An 18373-nucleotide genomic window follows, 5' to 3' on the forward strand; every position below is an offset into this window, starting at 1 on the left:
CCCCGCGCCCGCACCGCCCCCCCGCCATCCGGTCGGCCCCCCTCCCGGGCGCCGTGCCCGTCCCCAAGGCGGCTCGTCACCGCCGCGAGGCCAATGGGCTGGGCCGCGCGGCCGCGCGCACTCGCTCGTCCCGAGTCCCTCCCGCGCTCTGCCCGGAGCCGCTCTCCGGCCCTCGCCCAGCCCGCCGCCGCCGCTGCCGCCGTCGGAGTCGCCATGCAGCCCCCGCGCGCCCCGTTCCTTCCGCCGCCGCCGCCACTGCTGCTGCTGCTGCTGCTGCTAGCCGCGCCCGCCTCGGCGCAGCCGGCCCGGGCCGGCCACTCGGCGCCGGGTGCCGCCGTGTGTCCCGAGCGCTGCGACCCCGCGCGCTGCGCCCCGCCGCCGGCGTCCTGCGAGGGCGGCCGCGTCCGCGACGCGTGTGGCTGCTGCGAAGTGTGCGGCGCGCCCGAGGGGGCCGAGTGCGGCCTGCAAGAGGGCCCCTGCGGCGAGGGGCTGCAATGCGTGGTGCCCTTCGGGGTGCCCGGCTCGGCCACGGTGCGGCGGCGAGCGCAATCTGGCGTCTGCGTGTGCGCCAGCAACGAGCCGGTGTGCGGCAGCGACGCCAAAACCTACACCAACCTGTGCCAGCTGCGCGCCGCCAGCCGTCGCTCCGAGCGGCTGCATCAGCCGCCGGTCATCGTCCTGCAGCGCGGCGCTTGCGGCCAAGGTACCGGCGCTCCGGGAGCTCCCGGGTCGCGACATCCCGGCCCCGAGGGACGGACGGGCCGGGAGAGGGGCCGCGAAGCTTTGTTGGGTCTTCCGGGGGCACCCACCGGCTGGGAGAGGCGGGCACCTACCCCCGGGGTGGTAGCGATCCGCGGGCTCCCTCGGAACCGAGCTTTGCGCCCAGCCCAAGGTCGTTCCGCGCGTGGCAGTCCCTGGCCCTGCTCTATCCCGAAGCCCACCCCACCTTCGCGGGGAACCCGGTGCCGGGGCCTCAGGCCCATGGCCGCCTGCTGGTTGCCCCGCGCGGAACCACACCGTGCCAGGGCCTGGGGGACAAACAAGACGGGAATGTGGGCATAAAGAGGGTTGAGAAGTTCGGGGCTGGGAAAGGTGTCCAGTGCCAGTGCTGAGCGAGACCCGGGGTTGGGACCACAAAGTCTCACTTCTGTGGCTTTCCCTTCCTTCTCTTCATCCGCCGCCCTCCACCCCCTCCACCCCCTCCACCCCCTCCACCCCCTTAAGATGAACAGGGTTCATGTTTCACATTAGCGATCTCCTGGTTGAAAACTTTTTTAACTTTCTATTTGAAAGAGGTGGCCATGCCCTTGGGGCTCCCCAGTTTCTCCCCGCCCCAGGGTTTCCCTGTCAAGCACCGGTTTAAGGAGGTGTAGCGGGCACTGATGCCAGCGTTGCTTCCCGGGTTTTGAGCCAACCACACAAAAATGAAAGTGGCTCGATTTGAATAAGCTGAGCGTGGATCAGGGGAAAGGCAGAGGCAAGGGTGAGGGGAGCGCGTTAGGGGTGAGGGAAAAGTGTAGCCCTTTCCCTCCTGAAGCATCTTTTCTGTATCAGTAAGACCCGTCCTGGCCAGGGAGTTGGGGGTGGGGGGGAGCGAAGGGTGGAGCCATCCTCTAACTCTCTCGCGGGACCTTCCCGAAGGATGCTTCTCTCCAGTCCCAGAGACCATATGGAAAAACAATGCTGAGTTCAGCTCAGGCCAATCCAGCGGTGTGCGGACGGGCCAGCCCTGCTTGGCAGGGCACTTGCCCTCAGCCTGAAGGCTGCCTCCTCATCGCGGGCAGTGCATGGAAACGGGAAGAGGGGAGCCCAGCACCGGGCAGCTGGGCTAGGTTTTCTTGGTAGGCAAACGGTCTAGGACCAACCGGGGCCTGGCAGAGGCTGACCGATCTGGGGAGGAGGGTGCCAGGGCCATACGGGTGAAACGCAGAACCTGTGCCCTCAGGAAACAGCCTAGTTATAGGGTGGAGGAGATGTACTCCAGAGAGAAGTGAACTTGCCCAGTCTGGGTTTGGGCACCACAATGCATGTGTATTGGGTGCCCACTCGGCGCCCCAGTCCCTGGGCCAGGTGTGTTACACGTGTGACCATACTCGGCCTTCACAGCCTCATGAGGAGGGAAGTCATTTCCATTTAACAGGTGGGACAACTAAGGGTGAATTACATGTCCAAAGTCACTCAGCTGGAATTTGAACCCAGACAGCCTTGTTCAGAAGCAACCCAATGCTTTATCTGGCTGGGGGAACAGACGCTGGGGAGGGTAAAGGAAGTTTTGGGAGGCCCCAAACTGCATCCCAAGTGGAGTGGGGGGGCAGGCTGAGTCCAGCCTTGTTTGGTGAGTAGATTGGTGTGGCTGGGGAGGCAGAGTCCCAGGGCCAGAGAGGACGGGCTGGGTTGTGTTCCTGAGCCAGGCAGCTCACAACAACAAAACAAAACAAAAAAGCTGGATAGGACGAAGCTAATGGTGGAAAGCAGACCACACCGGGGCGCAGAGGCATGATGCATGGCATAATTTGGGTATGAGGTGATGACTTTAAAAAAGCACATTGCATGTTTTTTTTTTTGTCAAAAACAAGCCAGCTGTTACTGTTTGTAGTCTCACGGCACAGGATCCTGAATAACTGGCACTATTGGAGCCCCAGATTGATTGCCAGCAAGGTGGAGTCACTTGTCAAGTTTGGGAGTTGGCAGAGTCATTAAGAGTCACCGTGTGTGTGTGTGCAGAGAGCAGGTCGTCTGCTGCTGGCCAGCAAGCCTGCAGCAGGCTCCGGGGAGAGCCAGAGAGGGGGCAGCCCCAGGAGGATGAGCATGGTGAGAGGAGAGGGAGACAGAGGGCGCAGAGCTGTTCTCCCCCGTCCTTCTTTCTTTCTGCAAATATTTACTGAGCTCCACCGTGCATCCAGCACTGTGTGTGTGCGTGTGTGTCTGCTGGACACATGGGAGGCCCCTGGCAGATGTGTGTGTGGGGAGAATGTTGAATGAACAAATGAATGGAAGAGGAAACCAGAGGTACTGGACGTCCATGGCCACCCAGACTTTCTTTCCTCAATGAAAGGTTTTGCTTTTGCTGCCCTTCTCCGCTCCTCACCCCTCCCCGCCACCACCCCCCACCTCCACATCCCCGCATCCAGCCCGCTGCCCTTGACTTTCCAGAGGTACCTCTGAGGACCGGAGCCTGGCTTCATTCAGTCGAAGCCTTGCCCACGAGCAGGTCACCTGAAGTCATTGTTCAGCGCGGTGCATTGGCCGCCGGCTCTGGCTCCGAGGCTTGGCCGGAGCGTTCCTTTAGCTGGAGTGGCTGTGGGAGGTCTTTTGAAGGAGGCGCCGCCGTTGGACTGGCAGCCTGGAGTTGGAGCAAGCCACGTGAGGACGTGGGGAAGGAGCTCCCTGGGCAGGAGTGGCTCTGCCAGTCCTGGGATCACAAGGAGAGTTTGACTGGGGCAGAGAAAGAGAGGGCAGGGGAGGTAGTGGGGGCTGGTGAGCAGCCCGTGAGAGTCACAGAGGATCTTTAGATGGTGGGATGTGTTCCCATTCAAAAGAGAGCACTTAAAAAAAAATTTATTTTTTAAATTAATTTATTTTAATTGGAGGCTAATTACTTTACAATATTGTGGTGGTTTTTGCCATACATTGACATGAATCATCCGTGGGTGTACACGTGTTCCCATCCTGAACCCCCTCCCACCACCCTCCCTATCCCATCCCTCAGGGTCATCCCAGTGCACCAGCCCTGAGTGCCCTGAAAAGGGAGCACTTTCGTCTGGGCGCTGTTTCACAAAGACTTCAGAGAGGGTCTCTAATCATGGTTCCAGAAATGAGGGCGCATCATCGATTTTAGAAACCAATGCTGCTGTCAAATGGCTGGGAAAGTGTACGGTTATACCAGAGATTAGAGAGCTGGTATCTTCCACCAGGAACTGATTGGATTAGTTTAAAGCAGAAACTCTACACTGGTCAGGGGATTTAAAAAAAAAAAAAAGAAAGGGATTGCAAGTAATAATAATCTGATAATAAGGGCTAAAATATATTTCATGCTTGTTCTGTGCCAGCCCTGTGCCAACCCGTTTGATCCTCCCAGCAACCCCATGAGGGGTGTGCTGTCATCCTCCCGGGGTGACAGCTGGGAGAGGGAGTCGCAGAGCTGTGCCTTGCCTAGGACTTGAACCCGTGCATCTGGTCCACAGCCCATTCATAATCACTCTGTGCTGTTGACAGAGAAACCGAGATTATAAGCCAACCCCAGCTAAGCCGAAGCAAATAGCTGGAATAAACAGAGCTCCAGATGGCTGTGGCCTTGCGATGAAACACAGGACACGTCACGGCACTCGCTGCACCAGCACAGCAGTTGGAGGACATGGTTACCCCCAGATGCCATTAAGGCAGCTCTTGCCGGAAAAAAAAATAAATGAAAGCAAAAAAGCACAGAGGGAGCTGTGCTAGAGATATTTCCAAACCAGAGCGTTGGGCCCCAGACTGTTCTTAGGCAGAGAAAGGTTTCTTTGGATTCCCAGACATTGCAAAAAACTAGCCAGGATCTCTGACCAGTCTCTGCTGAAAATCGGACAGGAAGCCAGGAGAGAGGCCCAAAAAAGACTCCCCAAGTATCAGAAGCCTAATCTTTTTTCTCCTGCTTGTACACAGTCCAGGAAAGCACCCCACCCCTGCCTCAAACAGCAGCCCTGAGCCCAGAGGTCTTGAAGCCCAGGGACTCCCCATCTTGGTCCCACCTAAGGCCTGACAAGGAAGGGATTCTGGTGGAGGCTGGCCACGCACTCCTGGTGAAGAGCCACTGCCGGCTTAGGAGTAATTTATAAGGGCTTTGCTCACTCTGGTTGGTTATCTTCTTTGGCTCCCTGTTGGTCTTGCTGTGCTGTGCTTAGTTGCTCGGTCGTGTCCACCTCTTTTCGACTCCATGGACTGTAGCCCCCAAGGCTCCTCTGTCCTTGAGGATTCTCTAGGCAAGGATACTGGAATGGGTTGCCATGCTCTCTTCCAGGGGATCTTCCCAACCAAGGGATCAAACCCAGGTCTCTCTCACTGCAGGCAGATTCTTTACTGGCTGAGCCACCAAAGAGTTAAAATATTAAGGTTTCATAAAATTGGTAAGCCAAGTGTCTAGAAGCCAAGTGTTTGAGTAACTTCTTCAAGAATTATTTCTTTTCCTTAAGTTATTGAGAGTTAAAGCCAAGGTTGGTGTTGATGCCTGTAGCCCATCTTGGGCCTGGGGGCCTTGTCCTGCAGCTTTGTGCGGCTGCTGCAGTTCCGCCTTGACCACTGTGGAGACATGTCTAGACGCAGGAGGTGAGCTGCATTGAACCTGGTGGTCCTCCCTGTGCCCCAGGGGCTCTGAAGCTGGGCTGCAGGTGTCCTCTGGAGCAAGATCCCTCCTGAGTCTTTTCTCTTTCCTTCCTCATCTTCTCTGCTATTAAAAAGAAAGAAAATTAATGTCAACAGAGAAACTGTGAAGTGTAGCCATCCCAAATGCTTTTCCGAAAGGCTTCCATTGAAGAGGCATGTCTATTGCTGCTGGAAGGGCTCAGATTTCAGCTTTTAGAATTAATGACGTGAGTTCTAAGTTCATTCAGAGCATTTATTGAACACCTACTGTGTACTCAGAGGGTCCAGGTAGAAGGAGTCAGAGGTAAGTAAGGCTGGGTAGTCCATGATGTCAAGGGGTTTGTAGTAGGTTGTATCACACCCAGCTTAAGGAGTCCGATCAGTTCAGTTCAGTTGCTCAGTTGTGTCCAACTCTTTGCAACCCCATAGACTGCAGCACGCCAGGCTTCCCAGTCCATCACCAACTCCCAGAGTTTGCTCAAACTCATGTCCATTGAGTCGATGATGCCATCCAACCATCTCATCCTCTGTCAACCCCTTCTCCTCCTGCCTTCAACCTTTCCCAGCATCAGGGACTTTTCTAATGAGTCAGTTTTTCGAATCAGGTGGCCAAAGAATCAGAACTTCAGCTTCAGCATCAGTCTAATGAATATTCAGGACTGCTTTCCTTGAAGATTGACTGGTTTGATCTCCTTGCTGTCCAAGGGACTCTCAAGAGTCTTCTCCAGCACCACAGTTCAAAAGTACCAGTTCTTCAGTGCTCAGCTTTCTTTATGGCCCAACTCTCACATCCATACATGACTCCTGGAAAAACCATAGCTTTGACTAGATGGACCTATGTCGGTAAAATGATGTCTTTGCTTTTTAATATGTTGTCTAGGTTTGTCATAGCTTTTCTTTCAAGGAGCAAGCATCTTTTAATTTTATGGCTGCAGTCACCATCTGCAGTGATTTTGGAGCCCAAGAAAATAAAGTCTGTCACTGTTTCCATTGTTTCCCCATCTATTTGCCATGAAGTGGTGAGACTGGATGCCATGATCTTAATTTTTTGAATGTTGAGTTTCAGGCCAGCTTTTTCACTCTCCTCTTTCACTTTCATCAAGAGGTTCTTCAGTTCCTCTTCGCTTTCTGCCATACGGATGGTGTCATCTGCATATCTGAGGTTATTGATATTTCTCCCGGCAATCTTGATTCCAGCTTGTGCTTCCTCCAGCCTGGCATTTCACATGAGGTACTCTGCATGTAAGTTAAATAAGCAGGGTGACAACATACAGCCTTGACATCCTCCTTTCCCAATTTGGAACCAGTCTGTTATTCCATGTCTGGTTCTAACTGTTGCTTCTTGACCTGCACGCAGATTTCTCAGGAGGCAGGTAAGGTGATCTGGTATTCCCATCTCTTGAAGAATTTTCCACAGTTTGTTGTGATAGTCAATGAAGCAGACGTAGATGTTTTTCTGGAACTCTCTTGAGTCAGCTTACCACTTTCTAAAGGGATGATATCTCTTATGTGACAAACTCTCTCAGTTTCAGTTTCTTCATCATAAAATCATAATAAAAAATCGTAATAAAAATAATGGTGCCTACATACCTATGTCATAGGATCGTTGAAAGATGGAAGCAGCTAATTATATGAACTCGGTGCTTAGAATCGTACCCAGTGCATTACTAGACCTGGATCTGTGTTAGTTGCCGTAATCATCATCATCATCATTTTCACAGAGCTAGCCAATGAGGAGTCAGCTCAGTGGAGGTAACGCTGTCATGGTGTCCTCCTGGGGATAAAGTGTGTGGGTGGGTTAAAGGGAGGCCTCACAGAGGACGAGGGTGACAGCAGGCCCATGTCCTGGAGGCTGACTTGGAGTTTGCTAACAAATATGTTAGGGAAACTTCTCTGGACAGAAGGACTCAGACGCCACCTTGCCTGTTACCCTTTGAATCCCCCAGTCACGGTCTGCATCACCTAAGAAGCTTGTGACTTCTCTGGACTGAAGAGCTGCCTGTCTGGAACACCTGGGATTTTCTAAATGTCATCTGGTTCACCCTTCCTACGGTTTGTGATGCCCAGGACAGAGCAGGACATAGATACCCTGAGACCCTCTTGATTGATGCTTCGCTTGTTTTCCATGTTTCAGGAATTCCTTATGAGGAAAGATTTGTCGCAAAATTGAGAGTCCATGAGTGGCCTATTATGTTAGGTCCCCTGGACAAATGGTCATGTCAGCACTTGCCATAAAAGCAGTCCTACCCAGCGTCACGTGACAGCAGCTGGGCCCTCATCAGGAGGTAATTATGTCTCCTTGGGCACATGGTGGTTTCAGAGAGCACATTGTTGTGGCTGGAATTTTCAATAGTTTTCAAATTTGAATAAGCTCTGTCTTAATGAGTCAGAGCCTTGTGCAATATTTTTGAACCTCAGGAAACATCTTTCTCGTTAGTTGTGCAATCTGATCTCGAGAAGAAGACGGTAGGCCTGTCTGCCTGATGAATTTTTTTCCCTCCGAGTTTGGCAAGATCTGCAGTAGAGTTCCCTTGCACACAGTCTCAGGCGAGATTTTACTTGATCATCCAACAGTTGAGTCATCTCACACCCCGTGGCTAGGAGAGCCCTCTCTTTGTTGCCAGTATTCCAAGTGGTCGTCACTACTTGGTGGGGATGGATGGACACAGAGGGTTTCGCCAGCTGGGGTTGCCCAGGCCAGTGGCTGCCAACTGGATACAGAGGAGCAAAGGCTCAGCGTTCGGCAGTCACAAGTGCTTCTCTCTGGCAGAGACTGAGCTAGCCTGGGGGAGAGGGGAGAAGGGTCGGTATTCTCCTGGACAGCCAGGTGCTGGGCAGCAGCACTGGATGGAACCATGACCAGGGGACCTCCCACTGCCGGGTGCTTCCTGGGAGCTGGGTGCTATGCCCTTGGTGTCACGGGCCCACCTTGTGCGTCCCTCATCGCCACCCAGGGAGAGAGCAGTGTTATCTCATTGTCCAACTGAGGAGTAGATGAGACTCCGAGAAGTGAGTGATAACTCTCAAGGGCTACTCAGGAGAGGGAGGTGGAGCCAGAATTTGAACCCAAGTCTGCCCCATTTCCCAACTATTCTTTGACTCAAGTGTTACTTAGAAGCATGTTATTTAATCTCCAAGCCCTTGGGGATTTTCCAGCTCGCCTTCTGTTATTGATTTCTGGTTCAGCTCCTCTGTGGTCTGAGAACATACTCGGTGTGATTTCTGTTCTTTTAAATTGGTTATGATGTCTTCTTTGGTCCAGAACATGGTGTCTCTTGGTGAATGGTCCATGTGAACAGCAGAATTTTCTGGTGCTGGATGGAGTGTTTTGTAAACATCATTTAGGTCTAGTGGATTGATAATGCCGTTTGGGTCAACTGCATCCTTACTGATTTTCTGCCTACTTGGTCTGTTGGTTCCTGAAAGATAGGTGCTAATGTTGCCGGGGTTTATTCTGGAGCTCAGAACTGCTGTCTCCTAGCGCTGTCTCCTCCATCCTCTGACAAGTACAACTGTGTGCACACACCCTCCACAACCCATCTCTAACCACATCAACGCTCCACCTTCATGTTTTCTGGGATCCTGTGGGAAAAGAACCCTCTTTTCCTGCAGAGACGCTGTTGACTGGTCAGAACCACCAGTTGGCTTGTGGACAGAATCCCAGAGCTCGAAATCTGAGTGTGGAAGGTTCCTGATGGTCCCATAGCCCGACCCTTCACTTTAGAGAGAGGCACCCAAAGGGAACATGGCTCTCACAAGCTGCTTAGCTCATTGGGGCAGGAGGGTTGGTGGGCTGGTGTGGGTTCCACACCGGAGCCCTTCACTCCTCAGCTGTCCCTTACTGCTAAAGCAGGGGGCTGTTTAGGAGAGGTTGGGGTCCACACACACCATTTCCATGAGGCAGGGAGACAGTGGGCACTTTCATTTAGTCTCTCATTACAAAATGATGCTAAAGAAAGCTTCCTCCACCCCCGCCAAAAATAATCTGCTTGGATTGGAAGATGATCAAAAGGCTATCCATATAATGACTGACTTCTTCTCTCAAGAGTTCTAAGCACCTATTAATGCCCTTGAACCATAATTACAGTCATCCTGCTAAAAAGAAAAATGTCAGTATAAATATCATAGTAGATATGCCAGATAAGTCAGGGCTGAGATGCTTCAATATCCTTTCGCTGTGGTTTGATTTTCTTTGGGACGAATATACCAAGATTTTCCTCTCTCAGCATAAAGGCTCTTTTTAATTTCTCTTCACCATGCTGCTTAGACATCATGGGAAATGCTTTGATGGCATATTACGCTATACCAGTTCTTGAAAATTACACTTTAATCACATCAAAAAATAAAAATAAAAAAGAATAAAAAGATCTAGGGTTCCACCGTTATTCCAGCAGCTTCATCGTTTCTGTCCCGAGTGTTATCACCGTTTGCTTAGCTAGTCCTTTTTATGTTCATTTGGGCCGTGCTTTCCCCAAACCAAACATTTTTGTGTTTGTGGCTTTCTGTATCTGGTTATTCTTTAGGGACAGATACTAAAAAGCACAGTGACTGGATGAAAGGTGAGTTTTTATGGCCCATGGTGTATGTTGCCAGATTATTTTCCAGGGGATTGTACCCATATTTATTGCCGTTGGCTATAGAATTAACAATCTCCTAAATCGCTGAAAGCTGCGGCAACCAGGAAGAAACTGCCCCCAAAGAAATCCATGAGGATAAATGGAATACAATGGTACTAAACCACTCTACTCCATCAGTAAATTACCTGGTCTGTCTTTACGTGACTTTTACTCCCAGGTCGACTGCTTTTAGGAGATAAATAACGTTTGGGGTAGAATGAGAACTTATAAAATTTGATTTTACCTGCTGAATGTGAAAGAAAAGAAAGTGAAGTTGCTCGGTTGTGTCCGACTCTTTGCGACCCCATGGGCTGCAGCCCACCAGGCTCCTCCATACATGGAATCTTCCAGGCAAGAGGACTGGAGTGGATTGCCTTTCCCTTTTCCAGGGGATCTTCCCAACCCAGGGATCGAACCCGGGTCTCCCACGTTGCAGGCAGATGCTTTACCGCCTGAGCCACTAGGGCTGTCTGACCTAATGGGGATTGTGTGGGCCAACATTTGTGTTTTCCCTGTGGGGCCAGGACCAGCAAGGGGCTGTGAAAGCCCAAGGTCACAAACCAGGCTGTGACAGAGGCTCTGAGTCCCTGGACGCCCAGCCCAGGGCTCTCTGCTCTCAGTCTCCCGGATGCCAACTCAGTTCAGGATGCAGGAGGAGGCCAGACTGTTTGTGTTTGTTTGGAAAAATGAACAATATGTTTACTGGAATGTTTGGTTACACATAGACCAAAATACAACAGGAGCACATGTAAAATACAATTTTCCAGTAGCCACAATAAAGAAGTAAAAAGAAACTGACTTTTCCCCTTTTGTAATGCAGTTCTACTGAGATATTATTCGCCTACCATAAAATTCACCCCTTTAAAGCAGACAGATCAGTGTATTTACAGAGTAGTGCCAACTGTCATCACTGTGTAATTCTAGAATACTTTCATCATTCCAAAAAGCAACCCACTATCCATTAGCAGTCACTCCATACTTCCCAGAATTCTGCCCTTGGATCCATGAATCTGCTTTCTGTCTCTATGGATTTCTGTGTTCTGGGCACTTCATATAAATGGAATCATACACTTGTGGTCCTTTGTAACTACCTTCTTTCACTGACTGTAATATTTTCAAGGTTCATCCATCTTGTGGGTATCCGTGCTTCACCTTGTTTTATGACCAAATAATATTCTGTTGTGTGAATATAGGAAGGCCAGACTTTTATTTTATCCCCTCTTCCTGATTAGGGTTTCCCTAATCCCAGCCCCAAACATCACTTTAAAAGTCTAGACAGCTGAGGCGGCCCAGAAGAAGCTGGAACACAGGCTGCAGGAAGCCAAGATGGAAAATAAGAATATTCTATAAGAATGGGAATTACATACTGAAAGGGAAAGATCAGGAAATGCACTTTTCATATATATTAGATTGTATAATTTTTTCAGGAGCTGGAAAGGGTGTTGGAAATGGTTTAGTCATCCCCCTCATCTTACTGATGAGGTAACTGAGGCCCAGAGAAGGGAAGTGGCTTGTCTTGGGTCTTAAGACCCACTTTTTACTTCTCACTTAAGCCAAAGATTTCTTCTGAGTTTTGTCTCAGTTTTACAAGTTCCCCTCCTCTTAAACGGAGGACGGTTTACTGTTTAGTCGCTAAGTCGTGTCCAACTCTTTGCGATCCCCTTTGTTGCCTGCCAGGCTCCTCTGTCCATGGGATTTCCCAGGCAAGAGTACTGGAGTGGGTTGCCATGCCCTCCTCCAGGGGATCTTCCCGATCCAGGCATTGAACTTGCATCTCCTGCTTGGCAGGTGGATTCTTTACTACGGAGTCACCTGGGAAGCTCGAGGACAGAGCCTATCAGCAAATGGGCAGAGGAGGTACCTCTCTGGATAATCCCTACCCAAATGGAGGGTCTTGGCTCACCATCACATCCTTTTCCCCACACTTTCCCATCTTCTAACCCCAAGTCCCGGGCCCACCCCTCTCCATCAGGGCCTGCAGGAGGATGGCTGCTGACAGCTCAGGAGTGTGTCCCAGGCCCTTCATCGACAGATCGGTTACCTCCCAGCCCGCTGCTTGAGGCTGGAGGCTTCGCGGAAGCCTGAACTGCCTTGGCCACTTCAGACACAACAAGCAGGAGGAGCTGGAGCAGGAAAAGAACCGGGCTGAGAAATCTGGGAAGGTCAAGACCGGAGCCAGATGCTTATCAGGAGGAAAGTTAATAGTGTTTTTGTGAGCTGAGCAGTCAGCCGTTTCCCCAAAGATAATAATAGACACATCATGCTGGGTGTTCAGGAGACTTCTGAAAAAAGAAATTGTGCGGTAGAATGGATTGGAAACTCTTTTTCTTTTTTTTTTTACTAATACGTCAAACAGGTCAGAAAAAAAAAAAAAAAAAAACTATGAAAGGCAACAATACCCAGCAAACCCAAGCATTCAGCATGGGTATGCAAGCGAGGACTTTTTTCTTTTTTGCCAGTGAGACTGAAAAGCAATTACCAATGACAGGCACCTTTAAACATAGATGCATTGTTCTAGAAAAGGCCTTTTACCTTTTACCAGTAAAGTTGAAACTGCAGAGAACTGGGCCTTGCTTATGGCTGACTAGCCAGCTGGCCGGGTGCCCCCTGAAAGCTGTTCCTCCTCCTCGGGGGAGGCTGTCTTAGACTTGTTTGGGTTGTCTCTCTCCTTCTTCACTTCACCTGCCCGAGTCTTTTCCAGCATCACTGGTGGCAGCCTCGGCCCAGCCCCTGCAGACAGGCACTCTCTCAGGGCACATGGATGTGGGGGACGGGTTTGCAGTCTGAGGTCTGGCGTCAAGCGAGCTTTTCCCACTCTGAGCCGTCTGGGAGACTGTGCCGGAAAGCCAGGAGCTGCCAGGCCTTGAAAGTGCCAGTGCGGGCTGGAAATCGAGGCCAGGCTCCCCGGCTCCGCCCCGTCTTCCTCCTTTATTCAGTAGGAGCCGAAAAATGGGTCACACGTAACTCTCCTCCATTTTGCTTTTTTATTTCTCTGCAAAAGAGTGTAGTGGTCCTTTGTGAATTAAAAAAAAAAAAACACACAAAACAGTTGCTACCTGTGAATATTCAGTTTCTTTTCACAAGAATGGGGCTTAGGGCCTTTGGCCCTGGGACCCTTGGTTCCAAAGCTGAGTCTTTTTTCTGTTGCGTGCTTCCTGATGTTTGCAGACAGTGGCCCTGATGATGTACAGGATTTCCTGGTGGATTTTAGACCTCAGTTGGCCGCCTTGGCCTCAGTCAAGAGATTCTTCTGTCTCCCTCCTGTGCGTTTTCCCTGCAGGGCTCAGAGAAACCTAGCTGCACGGGCCCCTCTGCTCTGGAATTTGCAGTCACAGCACTGATTAGAATGGGGGTCTGATTTCCTGGAATGTGCAAGGTCTCGCTTCTGTCTCTGCTGCCTCCACGCTCCAGACCAGCGCAGGGCCAGACTCCGTGTTGGAGCCGTGGCTGACACATGTCCTTGGAATCTAATGGAGCGGGGCAGAGAGAATGCAGTTGCTCAAACTGAAAACATGGAGAAAATGAGTCTGGCAGGGCATCTTTGCCACCTTCGCTAGGTGATGCTTTTTTCTTCTCCTCCAGGCAAGTGCTCTGCCAAAAAGGAGGCCCCATCCTGTTTGCGGACTTCCCAGGTACCTCAGCGGTAAAGAATCTACCTGCCAGTGCAGGAGACACAGGTTCAACCCCTGGTCCAGGAGGATCCCCTGGAGAAGGAAATGGCAACCCACTCCAGTATTCTTGCCTGGGGCATCCCATGGATGGAGGAGTCTGGTGGGCTACAGTCCATGGGGTTGGAAAGATACTACCCAGCAACTGAACAACAATCCCCTTTTCACATCCCAGGTCATTATCTGTTAGGAACCTGTTTAAGTCAATGTCTCTCCTGACCCTCAGGGGGTAGGTAGTCCAAGCTCAGTGGAAGAGGAGGAGGCATCCTGAGCTCCTCTGGTGCCCCGGCTCCTTTAACTGCCACCTGCCTGCTCTTCCTTCTTCCCCTCAGCTGGCCAGTCCTTCTCCTGTGCCCCTCGAGGTAGCGCTCAATCCATCGTGCACCCTCACAAAGAGAGCTTTGCTCAGTGAGAAAAGCATCCTTGTGCCTCCCTGGGATGTGGACCAGCCACTCTCCCAGCTGTGTGGTGTCAGGTTTCTTAACCGCCTGCCTCCCGGTGTGGCTCCACGCGCCTACACAACTGGTCCAGCTGGGGCCCTGGGTGCTCGCGCTCAGCCAGAGGTGTAGACACCCGCCATCCAAAGTCCTGATGTGGGGGGCGGCGTGGCGGGGCTCGCCGCTCACGGTAAAGCTGAGTCTTTCAGCTTCTGTCTCTCCACAGTGCCAGTGGCTTGCCTTGGCCGGCAGCCCTCTCCCTCTCTCGGGTCTGTTCTAGCTCCGTCGGGCTGGGGGGCGTTTGGCTCAGGGCAGTATGATGCCCGACATCCCTGTCCCCCACCCCTCCCCAGCCTTGCCAGGCTCCGTTTGGCTTTGTGGTAAAGGTGCTGAGCAGTGAGACTGGGCCGCTGGGCCCATGCAGATGGTGTGTGAGTGATAATTTCCTCCTGGGGATGAGGAGTCCTTTCTGCACTTGGGCCTGGATTTATTTACCAAGCAAGTAGCCTCTTCATAGTTACTTTTAATCTTGCCCTACTAGGGACAAAGAAATGTTCACACGTGACCCTGAGACTCTCTACAGATGAATAAGGGGACAGCCTTGGGCATACATCCGCTGGCAGTGCATTCCGAGGGGTCGCTGGTTTCTAGGCCTGAATCTAGGCTGGTCCTTGGAAGATGGGGGCTCCAGACACTGGCCTCCTATGGGGAGCACCCTCTTGGGGTGCTTTGACTGTGGTAGAGTGGCTGATGACAGGCGAGGAGTGCATCCCAGACCCCTTACTCAATTGAGATGTTCCTAAGGCTATTTAAACTTTCCTTGACACCCACTGCAAGCCTGCTGTGTTTGCTCCTTTATTTACCGTTTCTGAGCCTATGGGAGACTGGCTGGCTGTGTCTGCTGGTGGCCAAGAGAAATTTCCCAAGGCTTCTGGGCAGAGAGCAGTGGTGGGTCCAAGCTGGCATCTCAGGGGTAATTACTCCTCCTGGTCCTTCCAATGAAAATGGAAAGGTTTTCCACTGGCTTTCATTTCCAACCTCTGTACAATGCATTTGTGCCCTTGCCTTAATAAGAACTTTGATCACTTATGCCCGGGTGCTCTCCAGGAAAAGAGGGCTGGACCCAAAGTGCTCAGGGGACTGCATCAAGTGCAGGAGAGCCAGCCGTGCAGGACAGTGGCTGCCCTGACTGGTCTGCCACAGCCCCTTGGCAAGTAGACCCTGGACGAATCCAGCCATCATTTTGTCTGAGTTCCTTTCTTCCTGTTTTTTCCCTTCCCCTTTGTTGGTGTTAACTCACTGAGTCGTGTCTCACTTTGTGACCCCAGGGACTGCAGAATGCCAGGCTTCCCTGTCCTTCACTATCTCTGCTCAGATTCATGTCCATGGAGTCGGTGATGCTATCCAACCATGTCATCCTCTGTTGTCCCCTTCTCCTCCTGCCCTCAGTCTTTCCCAGCAGCATCAGGGTCTTTTCCAGTGAGTTGGTGCTTTGCCTCAGGTGGCCGAAGAGTTGGAGCTTCAGATTCAGCATCAGTTCTTCCATGACTATTCAGGGTTGATTTCCTTTAGGATTGACTGGTTTGATCTCCTTGCAGTCCAAGTGACTCTCAAGAATCTTCTCCTAGCGCCACAATTTGAAAGCATCATTTCTTCCTCACTTAGTCTTCTTTATGGTCCAACTCTCACATCTATACATGACTACTAGAAAAATCATAGCTTTGACTATATGGACCTTTGTGGGCAAGGTGATATCTCTGCTTTTTAATACGCTGTCTAGGTTTGTTGAAACTTTCCTTCCAAGGAGCAAGTGTCTTTTAATTTCATGGCTACAGTCACTATCTACAGTGATTTTGGAACCCAAGAAAATAAAATCTGTCACTGATTCCAGTTTTCCCCTTCTGTTTGCCATGAAGTGATGGGACCGGATGCCAGAATCTTAGTTTTCTGAATCTTGAGTTTTAAGCCAACTTTTTCACTCTATTCTTTCACCCTCATCAAGAGGCTCTTTAGTTCCTCTTCACTTTCTCCCGTTAGAGTGGTATCATCTACATATCCGAGGTTGTTGATGTGTCTGCTGGCAATCTTGATTCCAGCTTGTGATTCATCCAACCTGGCATTTCACAAGATTTACTCTACATAGAAGTTAAATAAGCAAGGTGACAGTATATAGCCTTGTCATACTCTTTTCCCAGTTTTGAACCAGTCAGTTGTTCCATGTCCAGTTGTAACTGTTGCTTCTTGACCTGCATGCAGGTTTCTCAGGAGACATGGAGGGTGGTCTGGTGTTCCTTTCCCCTATATGCTATCAGTTGTCAGAACCGGGCCGTGTTATGATTGCTGCTACTGCTGCTAAGCCGCTTCAGTCGTGTCCGACTCTGTGCGACCCCACAGACGGCAGCCCACCAGGCTCCCCCGTCCCTGGGATTCTCCAGGCAAGAACACTGGAGTGGGTTGCCAAGTATGACTGTCTTTGTGTGTGCTTGTGATCAGTCGTGTCTGACTCTTTGTCATCCCGTGGACTATAGCCCACCAGGCTCCTCTGTCCGTGGCATTTTTCAGACAAGAACACTGGAGTAGGTTGCTATTTCTTCCTAGAGAGGATCTTCCCAACCCAGGGATTGAACCCGTGTCTCCTGTATCTCCTAGCATTGTAGCCAGATTCTTTACCCACTGAGCAGGAGACGCAGGAGGTGTGTGTTCAGTCCTTGGGTCAGGAAGATCCCTTGGAAGAGGAAATGGCAATCTGTTCCAGTATTCTTGCCTGAAAAATCCCATAGACAGAGGAACCTGGTGGGCTATGTCGATAGGGCCACAAAGCATCAGACACGACTGAGCGTGCACGAACCATCATGACAATATTTGGTGGCATTTAAAGTTGAAGAAGGTAGGTGAAAAATCACAAATGAATTCTTCCCTTTCTCTGTGGAGCCAGGAGGGACCTTGGAAACCCTCCAGCTGAGCCTCCATATTTTTCAGTGGAGGAAACTTCGGCTCAAGGGGCTTGCCTGAGGTTGTGTGGTTTGTCTCGTGGAGAGTGAACTGGGCCAGGCATCTTGGATCACGGGAGATAGGCACCTGCCTTCCAGCACACGGGGTGCTTCCTTGGCGCCTAGGCAGGCTGAGTCTGCCTAGGCTCAGCCAGATGAAGGCGTCATCTCCAGCAGGTCCTGAGCAGTGGCATCAGCAGAGCAGTGTTGTTGTAGAGTCTTTAATTCAAGTTTTGGTAGATTTCCCTAGTTGTCTGGAGCTTTCACAGGGTTGGGATGTCTTAGAGACCATCACTCCTGCCCGTCTTAGTTTTCTATTGCCGGTGATAAAGGACCACAAACAAAGCAGCTAAAACCACCCAAAGGTATTATCTCGAGTTACATGAAAAGGTCCTCAGGCACAGTTCCCTCTGCTTATCGATTCCCTGGGCTGAAACTGAGACATTGCCCAGGCTCAGGATTCTCTTCCAAGCCCACTGGTTGTGGACAGAATTCACCTCTTAGTCTTTACAGTGAGATCCCCGTGTTGTCGCTGCCTCTAGATCAGGGAGCTACTGATGCTTCTCAGCTCCTCACAAGCACTTTGGATTTTAAATCAGATGAGGTTGGAATATAGGCAGGGTCTGCTTCAGGGGTGTGTAATCTATTCAGAAGGACCCCCACTCCTGACTTAATGTTCTGCTCACCATCCTGGAGTTCTTGATAATTTTGAAACAAGGGGTCCCTGCATTTTCATTTTGCCCTGGGCTCTGCAAATTATCTAGCTGGTTCTCAGTGTGGGACAGGGCATTAAAATGCCAGTGATTTGACCAATCTGCTCCTGCAACTGATTTGAATTTTGAGAACATGCTGTTCCTGTTGAATAAAGGGGGATTTATTTCTTTTCCCTAGAATACACTGCGTTCTGTTTTCCAAATTAGCCCTACTTATCAACCCTGTGGAGAATTTGGAAAGCGTGATTGTTCTTGCTGGAAGCGAAGGTTGGCTTGTTAATCCTAAATCCTGGCTCTGAGTTCTCGGGCCTGGAATTGAGAAGCTGGTTCCCACAACCACAGGGGCCTCGGGGGGCTGGAGGCTGGGTGAAAGACCACAGAGGCAGAGCAAAGAGCTCCAGCTAGGCAGCCAGACAGATGGGGTCGGCCTCCCGCCTCTGCTGCTCGCCAGCTCTGAAACTTTGAGCATCGAGCTTGACTTCAGTGATCCTCCGTCTCCCCATCTCTGTAGATTGGGGGTAACAGCCTCCTGCAGGCTTGCAGGGATAATTAGAGAGAATGGGTATTCAGTGCCTAGCTTTGCATTTGACACATGCATAGTAGATGCTCCGT

General features: G+C 51.1%; 1 protein-coding gene across 1 annotated transcript in view; it reads left to right on the plus strand.

Moving 5' to 3' along the window:
• The first annotated feature begins 85 nt into the window (after nucleotides 1-85).
• Nucleotides 86-18373, plus strand: part of HTRA1 (HtrA serine peptidase 1) — a 59367-nt gene continuing 41079 nt past the window's right edge. The window contains exon 1 of the mRNA XM_040254947.1: nucleotides 86-703. Coding sequence (XP_040110881.1) covers nucleotides 94-703 — 610 coding nt within the window. The 5' untranslated portion in view covers nucleotides 86-93. The remainder of the gene's footprint in view (nucleotides 704-18373) is intronic.

The sequence above is a fragment of the Oryx dammah genome, unplaced genomic scaffold (assembly GCF_014754425.2).
Source record: "Oryx dammah isolate SB20612 unplaced genomic scaffold, SCBI_Odam_1.1 HiC_scaffold_14, whole genome shotgun sequence".
NCBI lineage: Eukaryota > Metazoa > Chordata > Mammalia > Artiodactyla > Bovidae > Oryx > Oryx dammah.